Source organism: Eleutherodactylus coqui, chromosome 7 (genome assembly GCF_035609145.1).
Source record: "Eleutherodactylus coqui strain aEleCoq1 chromosome 7, aEleCoq1.hap1, whole genome shotgun sequence".
NCBI lineage: Eukaryota > Metazoa > Chordata > Amphibia > Anura > Eleutherodactylidae > Eleutherodactylus > Eleutherodactylus coqui.
The window spans coordinates 220,383,912-220,406,041 of NC_089843.1; the positions used below are offsets into that span (position 1 = coordinate 220,383,912).

The following is a 22,130-nucleotide window of genomic DNA, read 5'->3' on the forward strand; positions in this document are numbered from 1 at the left end:
AGTAGTCTGTCACACAGGTCCTGAAAAGATACAGTGTCCGTCATAAAAAGAGTGGTATGTTTTGCCAAACTGTGGATCCACTGCGGGTGAAGACTACCATTTCTTAAACTCTGGGAGAGATACAGGAGGTCTAAACGCTTAGATTCAGTAAAGCGTTTGTTGGAAATGTTCCATTACCTGGTTAATACATTGACAAACTTCTCATGAGGAGGAAAGTCTTTGGATCATGCCTTGGGCGTCCAAAGGAAAAAGTTGCCACTCACATAATAGCTGTCTGATCCGATACCTCAAGGGTATCCTGAACAGCGACTATTCGGCTATCCACCATAGTGCAGAGTTTAGAAGCCTGTTCCTCGTCAGATCAGAATCAGAGCGAGACTTGGACAGTTCACAATCAAGACTATTGGTCCTGAGCGCGTCACTGGAAGTGTTGGACAGGAGGACAACATAGGAAATCTGGATGATTGTCTTGAGCGAGAAGGCCTAGTCCTCTTTCGTGGTCCACCACAGGAGGAGTCATGCACGACTAAGTCTTCTGTAGGATACATTCCCGAGAGGTGAACTAGAAGTACGGTCCAACCTGTCTAGAATTGCCGTAGACGCTCTAGCAAGGTCCGAGAGCGCCTGTGACGGAGAACGTACCCATTCTGGTTCCGCGGTCGGTGGGTTCTGAGTGGGAGGGGCTCGAAATATCCACATGTAAATTTTGTTTTGCAGTGAGAGCACGCATAGTATGTGGCTCTGGCTGATCTCTGTTTAGAGACTTCCACTCTCACAGTGGGCATGGCGCTAAAAATGCCATGGACAGTTAATATAACCCTATCGCAAGTGGCAATGCAGGAGGGGTTAAAAAAACAAGGGAGCTAGCCACCAGGCAGAGCTTACCTGAGCTATTCAGTATAGCAGAGGACCATGCTGAAAACTGAAGAACAGCATGTGAAGGTGGGCCCTGTAATGGTGTATGCCGAGAGCCAATGAGATGCTCGAGAAACAAGGCACACTGGGCAGTGATAGGAGAGGCATCAGCCCTCCCTGCAACCACCGCGTCTATAAAGATTATGCCCGCCCTGGGAAAGTGGCCTTAGTAGGCCTGAAGCTGGGAACTAAAACTGCCCGACAGTGGGAAGCAGCCCGGCAGCACCAGTCCACCACTGGACAACGGTTAGTACGGGCGTAACTCCCCAGGCCTGAAAATGCTCGGCAGAGGAATATAGCTAGTAGGAGAAACTAATACTTTCTGCTCAGGGTCCGCCTCAAAAGGGGCCATAGCTGCACCCCAGGTCTTCAGCCGTGTCTCACCAAAGATACAGACAAGGAAAAAAAAAAAAATGATGGTCTCACAAAGCGCAAATCAGATCAGATGGCATGTTGCTGCAGAATGCATCTGGTAGCTATGTAGGTTAAGGCCGGGTCTACACGGGGCGGAATTTCCATGCTGAAAGTCCGCACGGCAATTCTGCCGGGATTAGGAGCTGCAGGCATTAGCCAGCAAAGTGGACGAGACACGCTGCAGCCAAGCTGCACGAAAATGGACATGCGGCGCAGAATTTAATTCAGCAGCATGTCAATTATTTTCTCGTTTCCGCAGCGTCCTCTCTCCTCTCTATGGGGAGAGAAAGCAGCAGCGGAATGCCAACGGCGAAATCCCACGGAAATCTCACGGTTTTTCAGTGCGGTCATTCTGCGAGAATTCTGTCCTGTGTGCCCCCAGCCTAAATGTGCCTTGAATTCTGAATAGATCACCAATAATGCCACCAGCAAAACACCCCCAACAATATCACAGATCCTCCTCCATGCTTCAAGATGAGGACCACACATGTAGAAACCATCCGCATCTCACAAAAACATGGCAGTTGGAACCAAAAATCTTAGTGATTTTCCATTGGCCTAATGCCCATTCCGTGCATTACTTGGCCCAAGCAAGTCTCTCCTTGTAGGTGTTCCTCAGTAGTGGCTTCTTTGCAGCAATTTGAGCATAAAAGTCCCGATTCTGGCAGTCTCCTCTGAACAGCTGATGTTGAGTTGTGTCTTGTTCGTGTTGGTGGATTTCATGGCTGCACTTGACGATACTTTCCAAGTTCTGGACTGACAGACCTTTACATCTACAGTAATGATGGACTGTCAGTTCTCTTTACTAAGTTGAGTGGTTCTTGCCATAATGTGGATTAGAACAGTCTTCAATAGGACTAAACACTATGGAACTGTGTAACAACCCAGCCTCTGCACAATAGATGGTCCGAATACATTAAGGCGGCATGAAATTCTAAGACTGCACACCAGACCAGTACCTGATGAAGCTGGCAGAATGCCAGCAGTGTGTAAAGCGGTCAGCAAAGAAAAATCTGAAATATAAGCCCACTCTGGTTTGTTCAACATTTTTTTGTTTACTGCTTAGGCCGGGTTCACACAAACGTATTTTCGTCGCACAATGTACACGCAGATAATACGCACAATGGCCGCCTGCACACGCGCGGAAATCCCGCGGCGGGATTTCCGCCACTGAAAGTTTGCATAGGAGTGCATTACAATACGCACTCCTATGCAGACGGCCGCGGTTTGGCCGCGCAAAATCTCGCGTGGCAAACAAACCGCGGCATGTCCTATTTTTGTGCGGGGCTCGCACTCACCCGGCCGCCGGCTCCGGTCTGCGCCGAAAGAGCCGGGGCCGCCAGGCACAGGCGAGTACGCGCTCGTCCCTGCAGGCTCTCGGGTCGGGTCCCGCGGCGAGAATTCTCGCTGCCGGATCCGACCTGCTCGTCTGCAGGCGGCCAATGCCTTCCATTGCTGCACTCACTTGCGTATATTTAATGCGTATGCAGCATGTTCTATTTTTCCACGTATTACAAGCACAAGAGCACTATTGTTCTCTATGGGTGCATCCCGAATGCATACGCAATTACTGTGCGTATTTCTGACTTTTTGTTTTACGCTTGTTGCCAGGAGACAAGCAAAGAAAGTTAAAAACAGAAGACAAAGTTGTAGGCAGATCGTTGAATACAAATGTAGGGACCACCAACCCACCCAAGCTGTTGTCTGCGGATATTGGAGGCCATAATAATAATACCAAGGCTACTTTTGATATAGGAAATCTCATTGGTCTGATGCATCGGACATGGCTGTGCAAAAGCGGGAAAAAAAAACAAAAAAAAAACAGCCAAGCTAGCATCATCCTCTATCAATTCTCACAAACACAGGAAAGCACAAGGAAATGGTGTCTGTGTGATCATGTGAGCACTAAAAGGGGGTTTCCGTGGTGTTGGGGAACTTCTGCCATTCTCTGCTTGCATTTGTTTTTGCGCTCGTAAAAAAAGCAGTACATGCACAAGCATACGTGCGCAAAAACGCATGCATACGCGGGTAAAATGCTGGGAATTTAAATTTAAAGAAAAAGAAAAACGTGGAATAAAAAGTTGTGTCCAAACCTTTGGCTGGTACTGTAGATTTGCACTTACTGACATATAAGAGGCACAGTCTCACAATTGTAGGTAGGGTCTGTATGTTTTCAAATAGAAGCGATGTGAATAAAGTTCCTCTACATATAAAGAGCTTTAATTTATGCCAAAGCAGAATCAAGTTGTAACCTATATGTAAAGACAAAACTAAACCGGGTCTGTCCTTATAATAGCCCACCCTGTGAGGGCTGTGTAGTTTGGAGTTCGGTCCAGTGCACTATTAGCCCCCACACCAGGGGGGAAAAAATGGTACTGTTTAGCTACATGAAGAAAGTCTAAAAGCTCTTACCATGTGCTCCATGCAGATACTGATCTCTCCATCACTGTAGAAAGAACCGTAGAAGCCAACAATGTACGGGGAGTTACACTCATGAAGGACTTGCAGCTCTCTAATTATTTGATTTCGGATTGCCGGCTTGATTTCTAGGTGAATCAGCTGTTGGAAGAGAAAGGTGGTATAAGTGCATGTTTACACGTGACAGTTTACTCTGCAGACTCCGCATCCAATTCATTCCGAAATCCACATCCTGAAGTGTCCCACTGGTGTCAGTGAGAACCTGTAACACGGTGTATGTGGCACAGATTTGTGGCGCATGCGGTTTTGGAATCGGTGTGTTAAGAAAAAGCACCGACATTACAATTTTTCCGATAGACCCCGCTAAATCTCCATGCGGATCTGCAGCTGAAACAATCTATCTGCAGTAACCATGCAGATTTGTACCACGTGAACATAGTCCACTGCTAGGGCCACACATTATGGAATTTCCTTGGGCCGGCTTCACACAGGTGTAAGCGAATGTACGCACGCATCTGTGTGCATTCTGCTATACTTGTGTGTGTGCAGGTCATCTTTGATTTCAATGGCCAAATAAGTTTATTATGGGCTAATTGGTGTGTTATAAGCACCGAGATAGGACATGCTGCTTCTGTTGTGTGAAATGCGCGCGCATGTAACCCAACCCATTGAAAGCAACGGATTCTGTTTACTGCATATTGCAAACAGAGATTTTGCATGCATAATACACAAGGCGAGTGCTAAAAGCGCTGTACTGAGCCTCCATTGAATTCTATGGGGCTTCTCAGACAAGCGTTTCGAATTCGGCCTCTATTTTAGTGCATCCCAGCGATTTTTAACGCACCACATACCCCATGGCAATGATGGGGTGCATTAACAACGCTGCCGAACACGTTTGAAGACACTGTAAAACATTTTTACTAACACCTGTATAACACTGGTCTAGGTTGGGTTCACACAGGTCCGATTTACAGCGGGAAATTCTGTCTCAGAAATCTCGCCCACATGGGACAGCGAATCAGTCGCGGCAAAGCCGGCATTGCGGCGTGGATTCCGGGGCCACAGCATGTTCATTCCCCACCCCACCCCCTCCCGTTGCGGTCACGCTCTCCTCTACGGGAGCGCGGGCCGCAGCGGAAAAGCGTGCGGCCAAGCCGCTCCACAACCCGCGGCCTGTGGCAGAGAAAACCGCTGGACTTCTACTTACCTGTCTGGGTCTTCCCTCTTCTTCGCTGCGGATGTGCTGACCAGCGCGCCGCCGCACATGCACAGTGGGAGTTTTTTTTAAAAAAAACTCCTTTTATCGTGGAATCCGCGGCCCATCCGCTATTCAAATGCGGATGGGCCACAGATCGGACGGCTTCCATTGACTTCAATGGAAGCCTTCTGTTTGGGATCTACAGCAAAACGAAGCGTGCTGTGATTTATTTTCCGGACCAGAAGGTCCGCAAATCAAATCTGCACGCTTTATTTCACTTGCGAATGCCCATGTATATATTGGCAGCTTGATAGTGGATCATGGGGCCTAAGGACACCTTCACACAGTGCGTATCAGCTGAGGACCTTCCGCAAAGGAAAACCACAGTAAATACGCTTGAAATCCGCAGTGGTTGAGTGCACACCTAAATGGGGCGGATTTGGCCGCATTATTATTGCGGATCTGCTGTGGAATTTGATCCTTGAGCTTCAAAAGTGAAAACTTCAGCAAAAATCCAAAGCACAAATAGACAAGCTGCCGATTTAGAATTCTACGAGGATATTTTCCGCTCCATGTGAAGATTTCTGAAATCGCCTTCACACAGCTTGAAATGTAAATGCTACAGAATCTCCACAGTTCTGTTGTGTGTGAAATCGCCCTAAGGTTGCCTTCACACACCCCCGTGAGTGCTGCTGAACTTCCTGCAGAATTCTGCAGTATTTATATTTCAGGTTATGTGAAGGAGAGTTCAGAAATCGTCACATGAAGCGGAAAATTTCCAGAGTTTTAAGGTCTGTTCACATGGAGGAATTCACCGTGAAAAAATTGCAAGTGGATTCCACCTCTCAAGTCCACGTCAACGCCTGCAGCTTGTGAGGCGGAGTTCATTGCGGAGAATTCTGCAGTGTGAACATACCCCAAGGCCGGCTTCACTTGGGCAATAACGCTGAGCAGGATTTGTGCTTTGCCAGACAAACAAATATGAACACCATTCTTTTGAATGGGGTCATACACACGAGCTGTGTTTTTGGAAAAAAAGCAGCATGTTCTATTTTGTGCGTGCTCTCACATCGCACCCCCATTGTTTTCAAAGGGCCGGTGGCGGCATTACTGGCCAATTGAAATCAATGGGAGAAACTCTGGGATCAGCTGAAAGATCCCTGCATCCCCGAAGTGATGCAAGGCCGTTTTCACATGAAACCGCCTCACATCCATGGGGAATTCACATGGTGGGGAGCGAGATATGAGGGCGGGATTTACGAACCCATTTAGTGCTCGTTCCCGTATGAAGTTAGACTTAGAAGTATGTTCACATGTTGTGGAGTTTCTGTAGTGGATATGGCTGTAGAAAGTCCTCAGCAAATTACAGTAAAGGAAAGGTGGATGAAATTTCAAGAAATCTGCAGCATAAATTGACCTGCAGTGCAGATTTTAATTCCACGGCATGTCAATTTACACTGCGGCTTTTCAGCATAGATCACGTTTTGCAATGCAGAGGGCGAAACCTGTTAAAATTTTGCAGAATTGCGGCCCATAAGTCTCAGCAAAAAAATTTCACTGTGGAAAAACAAGCAAATCCGCTACATGTGCCCCGAAATGTATCTGGAAGATGGAAAGAAACGGCTATTCTCATGTGAGTCAATGAAGAACAAAATTAACTGACTTGAACTTGTTTTTCCAACTACAATGAATGAGATCAACTTAGAAATAGCCCATAGCAAGCAGGGATTTACTGCAGGACATAACTTCACAGGAAGACAGAAAATAAAGAAAGAGAAACAAACAATCGAGATGCAGATTACAAGGTGGGGCTTCTAGGAAGAACCCCGTACAAGGAACAAAGTCTGAGCGTCTCTTTACCTTGCGTGCCATGATAAGTCCAGACGGCCTATGACGAACTTTTGTCACCACTCCTCCATTTCCTGCGCCGAGTTCACAGATTCGTTCAAAGTCATCGTCTTTTAATTCTCCAACTTTGGCTTTTTGCGTAAGAAAAGCTTCCAGACGCTTTTTCTGTTGATCATCTAAATCCAGCTCCTCTAATTTTTTTTGAAGATCTACCAGATTTGCCCTGTATCAGGAGAAACACGCGACAAATTCAGATCACATGACTAATATTTTCATCAATATTATGTATCCCGCTATACTACATGAAAAACTCTCACAAGAAAAAGTGACGAAGGCCGGATTTAAACAAGCGGATTTACGTGCACTATACGCGGTAAATAGAACCCACTGATTTTAATGGGTTTGTTCACAAGCACGTATTTGCGTGCGCAATAAAGTTGTGCAAAAAAACTACACAGCAGGTTCTATTTTCTTGTGCATTTGCAAAAGGACAGTAAAAAAAAAATAAATGCAATTGCACGAGCAAATACGCAACACCCGATATGCAAAAACATGGTGCAAATACGCATACACTTGTGTGAATCCAGTCTAAAAGGTACAGGAGGCCATAAAGCACATTTACTAATATGCTGGGGCAGACTTACTAACCAAAACACAACAGTTTCCTGGTGCGAATTAAGCCAGAAAACGGTTTTGCATGCTTTGCACTACATTTACTATGTCTTTTTAGATACCTTGTTCAACTTGTCTGAAAAGGGGGTGTTGCCTAAAATGTGCCAAAATTTTGGCATAAACATAGATCAGACAGTCTTCAACAGATTTACCATCCCGCATGAGCTGCTGTGATCGGACAGACGCATTTTAAGACTGCCTTAATTTGCAGCCCAACTTTAAAGTGATGCAAAAGTGGGGCACGTTTACTAATGAAAAAGCTCCCTAAAGTGCCGTCCACTAGAGGGCTCCCTTTCTTCTAGTTTGCTGTCCACTGCCTGTTGTCACATGAAATCAGCCTCTAGTAACGAGATAAGAGACAACAAGAAGTGGAGTAGGGTGATGACTCAGGCTGTTCATAGAGTTTATGATGAGCACATGAGAGGGGCGAGGATAAATGAGAGAAGCATAGACTCCTACAGACATGCTGCTTGAGCTAATGGTAAGTTGTGTTACAGCTACTGAAATCACATCTACACTGCTACCCTGTTTCACCCAAAAATAAGCCCGTCCCTGAAAATAGGCCCTATTCTGATGTGTTGGGATTTTTGGGGAGGCTTAAAATAAAAGCCCTACCCTAAATATAAGCCCTAGCTGTATTACATAAAAAAGGCATACCTACCTAGCAGGCTCGGTCTGGGTCCTCCTGCTGCTGTCCAGAACTCCACGGTGCGTCCAACAGTCATCGTTCGTCCATAGAAGATCACTTCCTGGTTACAGGATTTATAAATCCCACCTCCAGGAAGTGATGGCTCTGATTAGTTCTCGAGTGCTGCTCAGCCAATCAATGTAGTGCTTGATGAACCAATGCGATGGCTTTTGATTGGTTCATTGAGGGCTGCATTGATTGTTTCTTCGACCACTGCTCAGCCAATCACAGCTATCACATTGTGGAGGTGGGATTTATGAACTGGCCAATTAGTGCTGTGGCTCAGTGTGTCAGAGCTCCGGAGAGCAGCGGGAGGGACCTGGACCGAGCCTCATAGGCAAGTGTAATTAGACATCCCTAAAAATAAGACCTAGCGCCTCTTCTGGGGCAAAAATTTATATATAAGACAGGGTCTTATTTTCAGGGAAACACAGTTGGTACTGCTCTAGTGTCATATGATGTTATTCCTTTGTTAGAGAGTTAGCGAGCAGAATCTGCAGTTTTCTTCATATGCAGCGTATAGAACACATAACAGGAGATGCCAACCGTCAGCTCCGAGTCAACTTATTTTGAAAAGTTAAGCATGCATTAAATCCACACCACGGGGCAATTTCTGCAGATTTTTTTTTATGAAACATGTAGATGAAATTTGTTCGAGTCTCACCCACCTATCAAGTTTTTTACAGCAGTTTTTTTCTTTTTTGTAAAAAATAAGTTCTAAATGTTGGCACGTCATGTTAACACTTTTTGAGCCTTTTAACTTTTCTTGCCCCTTTTTAGGGATGAGCGAGTATACTCGCTAAGGCACTACTCCCTCCAGTAATGTGCCTTAGCCGAGTATCTCCCTGCTCGTCCCGAAAGATTCGGGAGCCGCCGCGGCTGACAGGTGAGTTGCGGCGGGGAGCAGGGGAGAGTGGGCAGGAGAGAGAGATCTCCCCTCCGTTCCTCCCTGCTCTCCCCCGCAGCTCCCCGCCGGCCCCTGAATCTTTCGGGACGAGCGGGGAGATACTCGGCTAAGGCACATTACTGGAGGGAGTAGTGCCTTAGCGAGTATACTTGCTCATCCCTACCCCTTTTGAAAAAAAGAAAAAAAAAAACAGCAAGAAAGGTACAAATTTACTAACATTTACACAAGAAGTTGGTGTAAGTTTAAGTGGAAGTCTATGCCAGCTGCTAAAGGGGTTTTCCAAGCAAAAACTATTGATGACCTGTCGTCAGGATAAGTCATCAACAGTTAAAGGGGTTGTCCCGCGCCGAAACGGGTTTGTTTTTTTTTCAATAGCCCCCCCGTTCGGCGCGAGACAAACCCGATGCATGTGTTGAAAAAAAAAAACGGATAGTACTTACCCGAATCCCCGCGCTCCGGTGACTTCTTACTTACCTTGCGAAGATGGCCGCCGGGATCTTCACCCTCGGTGGACCACAGGTCTTCTGTGCGGTCCATTGCCGATTCCAGCCTCCTGATTGGCTGGAATCGGCACACGTGATGGGGCGGAGCTACGAGGAGCAGCTCGCCAGCACGAGCAGCCCCATTCAACACGAAGAAGACCGGACTGCGCAAGCGCGTCTAATCGGGCGATTAGACGCTACCATGGAGACGGGGACGCCAGCAACGGAGCAGGTAAGTGAATAACTTCTGTTTGGCTCATAATTAATGCACAATGTACATTACAAAGTGCATTAATATGGCCATACAGAAGTGTATATCCCAACTTTGTTTCGCGGGACAACCCCTTTAATATCTGGGGATCTGCCGCTCTCCGTGCAGGGGCGGACTTTTATTATAAGAGATGAGAGTGGAAACACCCTAGATAGCTGAAGTTGGCCATTACACTTCTGCCACTTCTGCCTTCAAGAACGGGGAAGGATGTAGAGGTGTAATAGCCACTTCAGCTTCCGTTGATATCAAAGGGAGTGAAGTCAGCCAGAGTACTTCCACTCCCATCTCCTATAACGAGGTCCAGGCTGCTGCACGGAGAGTGGGCTGGGCGATCAGTTCTTTGCGTGGGGTCCCAATAGTTTTTGCCCAGAAAACCCCTTTAATAGTCCTATATTCAAAATCTGCTATTAGAAACTACAGCAGGACATGAAGTAACATCTCCCTGCTAACTACCATCTCTCATGCTAACCTAGGAGAGCACCCGCCTTGGTTTTGCAATAGAGTCAGCATCTTGTAGGGCAGTCACTGCTGCATTGCATGCTCGTTGCGACCCTGACAGACTCTCCTGTGGGGCCACTATCAATCCTGGCCGACTGTGTCCTGCCCACATACACTGACACAACACCGCATCTCACCTGTACACAAGAGCAGCACTACTGACAGTGGGTGTAGTAGTCTGCTGTGCCGCAGAGGTTCCCAAACACCACTTTCTTAGCAAAGTGCACTGCTCCTCCCACATGACCATTATGTTAATGCAGGTCCATTAGCCCATCTGCTGACCTCCCGCTGTTTTGACAGCGGCGTGCGAATTTGTTAGAGGGCAGGCTTATACAAGCGTATGTTAATTACGCATTATGTGCGCGAAGTACGCAGTGAATGGAGTCAATAAAAGTACATTCATTTTCATAGATCCATTCACCCTTGCATATATACACATATATACACATATAATATGCGTGTAAAAAACGCACGTTCTATTTTACCGCCTATTACATGCGAAAGAGCCCTGTTTTTCTCTATAGGCGAGTAATAAATGCTGTGCATATGCAAATATATTGCGTATGTGAAACATTGATACTCAATGACAGAGCGGGAAATAAAAAAATAAAAAAATTCAGGCTGCGCTTCACGCTGAAATGCGCAGTAAAAAAAATAAATTAAAAATCGCTGCTATACGTGGCAATACGCCGACTCCCACAGAATGAAAAAAAACTCCATGTCACCCCTCCCTTTAGGATGAGCTAAATATTTTTTGTTCCATGTGAAGAAATACAATTAAATTCAAGTGTTCCTTTCAAGTGGAAGTTCCTTCCATATCGCAATCAAAAAGAAACCGCGCCCGCGAACCGACCATGTGATTACAGCGTCGAGGCGTATTCACCCAGACAGGAACTGTGTCCCACGGTGAAAGACTGCCAGGCTAAACCCTATGTTTTACACCCAATGGTTTCTATATGCTTTACCAGTACAAGCTGCGCGGCTGAAAAAGAAAAACGCATTAGAAAACAAAAATGAAAAAAGTGCAGCGTCCTTCTGCGTCCGGGTTTGACTGCAGAACACGCCGACATCAGCTTGGCCTGCTCTCCAGAAACCGAAAACGTCTTACTAATGCCGAGCAGCTTCGAACCGAGCTGAACGAGCACTAGAGAGGTTCACGGTACCGTCAAAAGTCTGTGGACGAACCTCCTAATAACCGAGTTCAGGCACTTTAACTGCACCTATGGCAAACCGCAGCGTAATGCCATAGAGGAACAGTAGCGTCATGGGTTATATTGAAGAGCTCGGTGACTTTAAATGTGGCACAGTCACAGGATGCTTAAGGCTGGGTTCACACGGGGCGGATTCCCGTCGAAAATCTCGCGGTTTGGCCGCAGCAAAAACCGCGAGATTTCCGCCGGGAGAACCGCCGCGGCTTTGAAGCGGCCCGGCCGCTCGCTCTTTCACTGCAGCCGGCGCTCCCATAGAGGAGAGCGCGGCTGCAGCGGAATGAAAAAAAGAATGGACATGCTGCTTCTTTTGAAACCGCGGCTGCGGCCGCCACAGCCGCGGTTTCAACCGGATTTACCGCAGCGGATTAGCCGTCCCGTGTGGACGAGATTTCTGAGAAATCTCATCCACATGGCTGGCTAATCCTGGGATTAGCGGCCGCGGGCGGATCTGCTGCGGCAAAACCGCGGCAAATCCGCCCTGTGTGAACCCAGCCTAAATGGTCTCAAGTTAGTTCAGAAAATTTCTAATCTAGATCTTGCCCAGTTAACTGCAAGTTTGATTATTGTGAAGTGAAGCATCAGTCATGCATAGAACAAGACACGAAGTTCTGGGAAAAAGCAAAAAAGCCTGTTCTGTGCTGCATTAGTCACTACAGACTTCCATGCTGCTCCTGGAAGTGACGTCCGCACAAGAACTAGGCATCAAGTGCTTCATGAAGCGAGGTGGGAGGAGTATCATAGCCCCTTGAGGAGACACCTAGAAAGTGTGCAAGGAGACTTATAAGACCATGCATGCTCCTCTGGGAAACATATGCAAATAAGAAAGATGGCACAATACCTCTGCAGCGCCACCTATTGGACGGCAGCATTCATGCAAATCAGTGTCCAACCCTTTATACAGGTCCATGTAACAATGATTGGGAATTGAAAACCAAGCCAGAATCCATACTCAGACAGCTGGTTTTCAATTCCCTATCATTGTTACATAGACCTGTATAAAGGGTCAGACATTGATTTGCAGGAATGCTGCCGTCCAATAGGTGGCGCTGCAGAGGTATTGTTCCATCTTCCTTATTTGCATGAAGTGAGATTACATGATCAACAAGCTCCACACAAGGCTAAAGCACCATTTACATGCAACAATTAGCGCTCAAAAGCCATTGTTTGAGGGATAATTGTTGTGTGTAAATGTCCCCATCTTTCACTCTTCGACAGAATGGTGATTTTTAGGTTAGTTTAAAATCCATCTTTCAGCCGGAGAGCTGATAGCAGAGACCGCATGCTATGTTCTCGACGGGAGCACTGATTGTATTGTATTCAACTTGCAGCCCCGTGGTAGAACAAAGGAGCTGTATGCAGAGAACAGACCATCTGCTGTTCTCTGCATACAGCGCCCAGAAGCTAATTTACATGCAAATGAAGGCAATAAGCTGCTAATAGGCATTGGTGTCCATTAGCAGCTTATGATCAATCAAACGGTCATTCGCCCCATCTTTTAAACAAATTTTGAACGATTATCTTTGCGTGTAAATAGGCCTTAAGATCCCCTTAGGCAACACCACGCAGCACGCCACCACTGGACTCTGGAGCCCTGGGAAGTGTTCTCTGGAGTGAGCAATCTGGCAGTGCAAAGGATGAATCTAGGTTTGGCACATGACCAGGGAGTACAATCTAATGGAACGTGTAATACCTACTGCAAACTATGGTGATGGGATAATGTTATAGAGTTGTCTTGCCAGCTCCAGTTAGGCACATTATTCCTAGTGAAGGGTAATAATGCTACGGCATTAGGCCCGCCTCACATGACTGCATTTGAATTGTGGATTCTGCGATCGGTGTCTGTGTGGATGATCTGCTGTAAGACACTGGCATTGAAAGGCATGCCTTTTTGAATTTTCCTTCACACTCGCAGATACGAATGGAGTATTCCGTGAGCCGAAATAAAATCCCAGCATGCTCTATTTTACTGCTGAATCTGCACGGACAGCCTCCATTGAGGTCAATGGAACGATTAAAATTGCGTATGCGTTGCGAGTACCTGCATCATCACCAGCAGCGGCGCAGGTAATAGAAACAAAAGAAAAAAAAAAAAATGTACTGCGCATGACCGCCTGCGAGCATCCGCGGTCATACGCAATACAGTTACTTGTCATATGCAGGTTCACTGGCCGGGCTTACAGCCGGAATCTGCTGCGGGCCTCCTGCATGCGGAATCCAACCAGTTTGTGCGAGCCTGGCCTTAGACAAATGTATGCCTTTCTACTTTGTGGCAGTGTGGGAAAGGCCCTTTCGCACAAAGCAATGTCCATAAAGACATGGTGTGACAGCTTGGTGAGAAGGAACTCGAGTGGCCTGCACAGAGCCGTGACCTCAACCCCATCAAACACCTTTAGGATGAATTGGAACCCTCCCTGCAAGCCAGACACTCTTATCCAACATCAGTTCCTGACATTGCAAATGCCCAAACACACTCCAAAAGACATGGAAAGCCTTCCCAGGAGAATGGAGAATGGAGTGAAGGTTGTTGTAGTAGCCAATCGTATCCCAACTCTATATTAATCTTCATGGTGCTGGAATAGGACATACAACAAACCCACATAGGTGGATGGTCAGGTGTGGATATAGTATACACCAATCAGCCATAACATTAGACCCCCTGCCTAATATTGTGTAGAGTCCCCTGTGGCCAGAAGCGTTGTGACCCTTTAAGGCACGGACTTCACAATTCCTCTGTGGGTGCCGTGTGGCATCTGGCACCAAGACGTCAGCAGCAGAACCTTTAAGCCCGGCAAGTTGCGAGGTGGGGCCTCTATGGATCGGACTTGCTTTTCCTGCACATCCCACAATTGCTCGATCAGATTGTGACCTGGGGAATTTGGAGCCTAAATCCACACCGTGAACTCTTGTCATGATCCTGCTGAAAGAGATCTCTGCTACTAGGGTGTATAGCAGCCATCAAGGGATGTACTTGGTCTGCAACAATGCTTAGATAGGTGGTGGTACATGACAGGGTAACATACCCATGAATGCCAGGACTCAAGAATGCCCTGCAGAACGTTGCCCAGAGCATCACACTGCCTCCACTTGCGTGCCTTCTTCCCATAGTGCCTTCTGGTGAGATCCCTTCCCCAGGTAAGTGACAACCATATGGCGTTAAAGAAGATGTGATTCATCAGACTTGGCCGCTGTCTTCCAATGCTTCATTTCTAATACTCAAACGCTTAAGACGATGCCAAGGGGCAGCATGGGCACTTTGAGAGGCCTGTAGATGCACAGCAAGCTCTTATGGCAGGTTCAGACACTTTTCCATCATGGCCGGCATGGACTTCTTCAGTCATCTGTGCTACAGTAGCTGTTCTGTGGATCGAACCACTTGGACTGACCTTGGCTCCCTGCATGCATCAACTGACTGCTCCTTGCTGCCTAATCTATCCCACCCCTTGCAGAAGCCATTGTCATACGATAATCCATGTCACGGCCTTCACCTGTAGTGTTAATGTTATGGCTGATGGGTGTATGTTGGGTTATCTACCATGTCATATTCTGATGTGAAGACTTTGCCTTTGGCATTTTCTTTAAGGTGTCATGTTTTTTTTTATGCGCTCTTACTCAGATGATCCATCGTTTGTTGGAGAAGGTCCTTCAGCTATCGTTGGTGCTATGTTCAGTGCCGGTAAAATCGGCTTCTTTTTAGCTGGCATGTTACCACCTGTAAGAGAAAGCTCACATTAGAACCGGGGCATAAAACGGCAAGACAAGATAGTACGAAAATAGTGCAAGAAAAAACACCAAATCCTCAGGTTTCTGCTAGGATTCATTGCCGGGCTGCCGCAGCCGGTGTGCGCGGGACCTCACAGGCTGCCGCAGCCGGTGCGCGGGACCTCACAGGCTGCCGCAGCCAATCATGAATTACAGCTTTCAAACGTTGTCTGTGATTGGCTGGTGCACCCTGTAATGTCCAATAAACAGGCTAACTGTAAACGGTCAACATAGAGCCTGTGTAGAAGACGGAGCCATGATGCTTGTCCCCACTCCCTGCAGCTCCAGCGAGTATACAATTATCATGGTTATACATGGGGAGTGAGAATTAAAAAAAAAAAAAAAAGACAAAACCATTAAAAGGGGCATAAAGGGACCACTATTGCAATGAGAGCATTGAGGTGTATTATTGCTGGGGCACAAAGTGGGCATTATTACTCCGTGGGGGCCACGGATTGGACGGCTTCCGATGACTTCAATGAAAGCCGTCCGTGTGGGATCAGCACTGCAATGGAGCATGCTGCGAGTTGTTTCTCGGACCAAAAAGTCTGCACATCAAATCCGCATGCATTATTTAATTAGCGGACGCCCATGTTTTCCTATGGGCAGCTTGATTTGCGGGTGCCACGCACGGATTTCACAAACCTGCCCGTGGACATTGGGCCTAAATCACAAGCAAGTAGATGTAAAAGTAATAGTTCGAGGTGTGCCCGATTCATACCCACCACAATCATCTATCTCAACATGAAACAGCGGCCATGCCGTTCTGGCCGTCATTCACACACCTGTTAAAAACACAGGGTGGCTCAAAAGTGTAGAATCATCCACATAGAATGAAAACGGTTTGGCAGACAAGGTGCGGAGGAAGGGGAACCTGTTCGGCCATGGAAGTATTAGGGGAATAAGGCCGGTTTCCTATCTGCGTGGGAAAATCCGATCAGAGGAATCGGCTCAAAATAACGGAAGAAAAAGTGCTGCATGCAGCATTCTGCCCTCCGTCCAACAGCCGAGCGAACCCCATTACACCCCGCTGAGCGCTGTTTGCTGCCATCCGGAGACAGAGCTGTTCGGCCGCGAAGATTCACCTGCCCGGCTCCTCAGAGCAGGAAAGCAGAACCCCGAGCGCAGCGGAGACCACCCCGCATGCCCACTGTTGCAGACTGACACCCACCCCGACGTTTCCCATGAGTGGCAGAACACGTCAGGGGGCTCAGGTAGATGTTTTGGCATCAGCTTCAGGACCATCTTCTCTGGCCCCCGTCTGCATCAGCCAGTCTGTAATCCCTAATGCTCTCCATATGTTATATGACCTGTTGGCCACAAGTGGGCACAATCACACGGCTCTTCTGTTCTCTCACCAATACTGGCAGAACCAATTTACCAGTTTACTGGTCTGAAGCGGTCGTTTTTTTATGTGCCCTCAGGGTGGTTTCACACGGGCCATCCATCTTTCCCATGGGAGCCTCCTATTTATCGCATCGCAATTTTAACATTAGAAAGTCCTATTGACTTTCGCGATAAAAAAAAAACCGCACAATTTTATGGCAGGCGGCAGCGGCGGGATATTATTCTACACAAACAGCATCGCCGGCGCTCAAAAATCACGGGAACAAAGACATGAGTTTGCCACGATTTTCTCCCAGCGGAATGGCGATCGTTCGCATGGGACTTGTTTTGCAGCTCAGTGAGGCCTCATGCCCATGGGCGGGTTGGGTTCCGTGAGCAGGAGGCCCGCCCGCAGGATCCCACAGTCTGGATGTGTGCGGGTCGTCCGTCGTCTCCTCCATGCATGTGCGCAGTGGAGTTTTTCTTTTTTTTTAAATCTGCTGCTTTCACACGGGACCCGCAGCACACCGGGACTGACCGTAGCGGGTGTGCCGCAGATTGGATGGCTTCCGTTGACTTCAATGGAAGCTGTCCCTGCAGGATCGAATGCTGTGATTTGTTTTCCAGACCGGAAGGTCCATAAAACAAGCCAGTATGTGCGCCCCACACAGATGCCAGGATTTACAACCCACCGGTGGACACGAGCCCTTCATAAAGCTTACGACAGGTGCGACAGGTGTACGTGACGGGGAGCACCGGTCCTGGCTATGTCACCAGGTTTCATCTTTGCAGGCTTTATAACCAATTCCCAGTTTTCCCTGAGCTGGTGGGTGCAGACTAGCTGCTAGGACGGCTCCTTACACTGTACACATAGGACAGCCTGTCCTCCTAATTAGCAGCATCATGGAGGACACTAGAGAAGTCCTGCGCAGTCTATAGTGGATGGTGCTCATAGGAGACTTGGACACGGCCTGCAAGCGGCCAGCCACTTTAACTGTGTTTTAGCTACAGCAATCACATCTCCACTGCTTGGTCTTGCTGTACACGCCTACATGAGGTTATGTCTGCGTGTTCCAGACATTAAGGCCTCAAGCACATGCAACCGTGGGCCGTGACCAATGCACAATGTCCACTGTATATTTGGTGTGTTGAACGCCCATTGCTGCATCCGTATTTACTGCACTTCACACACACAGACACACACACACACACACACACAGACACACACACACACACACACACACAGACACCGGGGTCGTGTAACTCAGCCAGATGTCGCAGTCGTGAACGTAGGAGGTACCTGCGAATGCCAGGCAATCTTTTTGTGAAAAGCGCCTCCCATCGCTTGTGTGGGGAAGCGATCCTCGGGTGCAGCTCGCCAAGTGTTTCCCATGAAGTGGGAAGCCTCGCATTATCCTGCCCCACTAAACACAATGGCGATGTGTCCGAGGGACGTGAAGGCGGACATGCCACGAGTTAGGGACCGCTCATGTATGGACTCCATGCAATAGAACGGGGTCCACATCTGTGCGGCTCGCAACGCATAAATCCTGCGCAATTGTCCCGGCTGTGTGACAGCAGCCTGAGGCCCAACTGATGTTACCTTTTAGTCCCGCCGTCTCCAGCCAACATATGTACAAGCACACAGCACACGCGTGTAAGGAGTCCTTCACACTGGCGACCGCGGCATCGCCACAAGAAACCTCACGTTTGTCCTCACGGTTTCTGAGCGTCAGCAATGCGTCTAGCTGAATATAACGTGGCGTCCTGCCGTCCGCGACCGACAGCAGGCGTTACTAGGGTGCAAACGCATCACATCGCAAGTCCATAAATCAGGGTCTGCGCAGGCAGCGATACAAGTCACAACACGCAGAAGGATCGGGCCGGCGGCTGTTTACTGATCTCGTAACATCGCAGAACAGCAAACATCACAACCGGGGTGAAGCGCTGAAGAGCGCCGGCGTCATGAGGCCGCGGATCCTCGCACAATCGCATTGCTCACAAATCACGCAGTTTTCTCTTAGGTGTGAAGGCGGCCGAACTGCATTGTTTTGTATGCGACTAACGGGCGATTCTGGTCTGCGATACACGGGCCACGATACACGGGCCGCGATACACGGGCCACAATACACGGGCCACAATACACGGGCCACAATACACGGGCCACAATACACGGGCCACAATACACGGGCCACAATACACGGGCCAAAACACGACACACGTAAAACACGTCTTAATACACCAACGCAAATCAATAGTGCTGTGTGTGGGGCCCTTAGAGAGCAGGAGCCACAGGACTTGTGTGCAGAACACAGCAGCAGGATCCTCCCACCGGTCGAGAGAGGACAGAGAACCCGATGCCACGGGGGGCGGGGGGGTGGGGGGCGGCTCGCTCCCTACTGCTGTCCACGGGGGGGGGGGGGGCTCCCTACTGCCGTTCACGGGGGGGGGGGGGGATGGCTCCCTACTGCCGTTCACGGGGGGGGGGATGGCTCCCTACTGCTGTCCACGGGGGGGGGCCTCGCTCCCTGCTGCTGTCCACGAGGGGGGGGGGCTCGCTCCCTGCTGCTGTCCACGAGGGGGGGGGGCTCGCTCCCTGCTGCTGTCCACGGGGGGGGGGGGGCTCGCTCCCTGCTGCTGTCCACGGGGGGGGGGGGGGGGGTGTTCGCTCCCTACTGCCGTCCACCGGGGGGGGCTCGCTCCCTACTGCTGTCCACCGGGGGGGGGGGGGGCTCGCTCCCTACTGCTGTCCACCAGGAGGGGGGGCTCGCTCCCTACTGCTGTCCACCGGGGGGGGGGCTCGCTCCCTACTGCTGTCCACCGGGGGGGGGGCTCGCTCCCTACTGCTGTCCACCGGGGGGGGGGGGGCTCGCTCCCTACTGCTGTCCACCGGGGGGGGGGCTCGCTCCCTACTGCTGTCCACCGGGGAGGGGGGCTCGCTCCCTACTGCTGTCCACCGGGGAGGGGGGGGGGGGCTCCCTGCTGCTGTCCACCGGGGGGGGGGGGCTCCCTGCTGCTGTCCACCAGGGGGGGGGGGGGGGGCTCCCTGCTGCTGTCCACCGGGGGGGGGGGGGGGGGGCTCCCTGCTGCTGTCCACCGGGGGGGGGGGGGGGGGCTCCCTGCTGCTGTCCACCGGGGGGGGGGGGGCTCACTCCCTGCTGCTGTCCACCGGGGGAGGGGGGGGGGGGGCTCGCTCCCTGCTGCTGTCCACCGGGGGGGGGGGCTCGCTCCCTGCTGCTGTCCACCGGGGGGGGGGGGGGGTGTTTGCTCCCTACTGCTGTCCACGGGGGGGGGGGCTCGCGCCCTACTGCTGTCCACGGGGGGGCGCTCGCTCCCTACTGCTGTCCACGGGGGGGGGGGGGGGGGGCTCGCTCCCTACTGCTGTCCACGGGGGGGGGGGGGGGGGCGCTCCCTACTGCTGTCCACGGGGGGGGGCGCTCCCTACTGCTGTCCACAGGGGGGGGGGCGCTCCCTACTGCTGTCCACAGGGGGGGGGGGGGCGCTCGCTCCCTACTGCTGTCCACCGGGGGGGGGGGGCTCGCTCCCTACTGCTGTCCACCGGGGGGGGGGGGGGCTCGCTCCCTACTGCTGTCCACCGGGGGGGGGGGGGGCTCGCTCCCTACTGCTGTCCACCGGGGGGGGGGGGGGGGCTCGCTCCCTACTGCTGTCCACCGGGGGGGGGGGGGGCTCGCTCCCTACTGCTGTCCACCGGGGGGGGGGGGGGGGCTCGCTCCCTACTGCTGTCCTCGGGGGGGGGGGGGCTCGCTCCCTACTGCTGTCCTCGGGGGGGGGCTCGCTCCCTACTGCTGTCCTCGGGGGGGGGGGGGGGGCTCGCTCCCTACTGCTGTCCATGCAGGTGGGGCTCGCTCCCTACTGCTGTCCACGGGGGGGGGGCTCGCTCCCTACTGCCGTCCACGGGGGGCTCGCTCCCTCACACGCTGGGACACTTCCCGTTATGTCGGGGCTGCTGGAGCACCTCACACTCCGCGTCCTCCTGAGGTAATCTGTGCCGGCGCCTCCGCTACACACACGGATGCCTCCCAGCTCACCCGGGCTGCTGCTTCTACTTCCGTGTCAGGCCGCGTCCATAATCCGCTGCCTAGGTCAGGCCGCAACTCCAGACCGCCGCTCCGAGGCCTACCCGTCCGGCACTACAGTGCGGAGCCAAACTTGGTTACCTGACGCTGTAGATGTGTGCTTCCATGTCAGGCGGGGGCGCGCACGGCGGCGGCTTCCGGCTGCTGGGTCCTAACGCTGCCCGCTGTCATGGCGGCCGCGACCTCCAGAGCGGCGGGGGGCTAAAGGAGAGGCCGGCTGGGTGTCCCTGTCAGTGGGGTCTGAGGGCTGCTCTGCTGATAGCATGATACTATATACATGAAGCCCCCATTATACCTGCAGGAACATGAAGCCCCCATTATACCCGCAGGACATGAAGCCCCTATTATACCTGCAGGAACATGAAGCTCCCATTATATCCGCAGGAACATGAAGCCCCCATTATATCCGCAGGAACATGAAGCCCGCATTATACCTGCAGGACATGAAGCCCCCATTATACCTGCAGGAACATGAAGCCCCCATTATACCCGCAGGACATGAAGCCCCCATTATACCCGCAGGAACATGAAGCCCCCATTATATCCACAGGAACATGAAGCCCCCATTATACCTGCAGGAACATGAAGCCCCCATTATACCCGCAGAAACATGAAGCCCCCATTATACCCGCAGGAACATGAAGCCCCCATTATACCTGCAGGACATAAAGCCCCCATTATACCCGCAGGAAAATGAAGCTCCCATTATATCCGCAGGAACATGAAGCCCCCATTATATCCGCAGGAACATGAAGCCCCCATTATACCTGCAGGACATGAAGCCCCCATTATACCTGCAGGAACATGAAGCCCCCATTATACCCGCAGGACATGAAGCCCCCATTATACCCGCAGGAACATGAAGCCCCCATTATATCCACAGGAACATGAAGCCCCCATTATACCTGCAGGAACATGAAGCCCCCATTATACCCGCAGAAACATGAAGCCCCCATTATACCTGCAGGACATGAAGCCCCCATTATACCCGCAGGAACATGAAGCCCCTATTATTCCGCTGGAACATGAAGCCCCCATTATACCTGCAGGAACATGAAGCCCCATTATATCCGCAGGAACATGAAGCCCCCATTATACCCGCAGGAACATGAAGCCCCCATTATATCCGCAGGAAAATGAAGCCCCCATTATATCCGCAGGAACATGAAGCCCCCATTATACCCGCAGGAACATGAAGCCCCCATTATACCTGCAGGAACATGAAGCCCCCATTATATCCGCAGGAACATTAAGCCCCCATTATACCCGCAGGAACATGAAGCCCCCATTATACCTGCAGGAACATGAAGCCCCCATTATACCTGCAGGACATGAAGCCCCCATTATACCTGCAGGAACATGAAGCCCCCATTATACCCACAGGAACATGAAGCCCCCATTATACCTGCAGGACATGAAGCCCCCA

General features: G+C 50.5%; 1 protein-coding gene across 2 annotated transcripts in view; it reads right to left on the bottom strand.

Moving 5' to 3' along the window:
• MAP2K2 (mitogen-activated protein kinase kinase 2) overlaps window positions 1-20,833 on the bottom strand; it is a 39,706-nt gene extending 18,873 nt beyond the window's left edge. Inside the window, exons 1-4 of one of the 2 annotated variants that reach the window (XM_066574431.1) lie at window positions 20,786-20,833; window positions 15,132-15,231; window positions 6,806-7,016; window positions 3,742-3,888 (exon numbers count right to left, since the gene is read on the bottom strand). In XM_066574431.1, the coding sequence (XP_066430528.1) occupies window positions 3,742-3,888; window positions 6,806-7,016; window positions 15,132-15,223 (450 nt within the window). In that variant the 5' untranslated portion in view covers window positions 15,224-15,231; window positions 20,786-20,833. Of the gene's footprint in view, window positions 1-3,741; window positions 3,889-6,805; window positions 7,017-15,131; window positions 15,232-20,656 lie in introns of both variants that reach the window. The other variant, XM_066574430.1, reaches the window with a different exon arrangement.
• Between the last annotated feature and the right edge of the window lie 1,297 nt (window positions 20,834-22,130).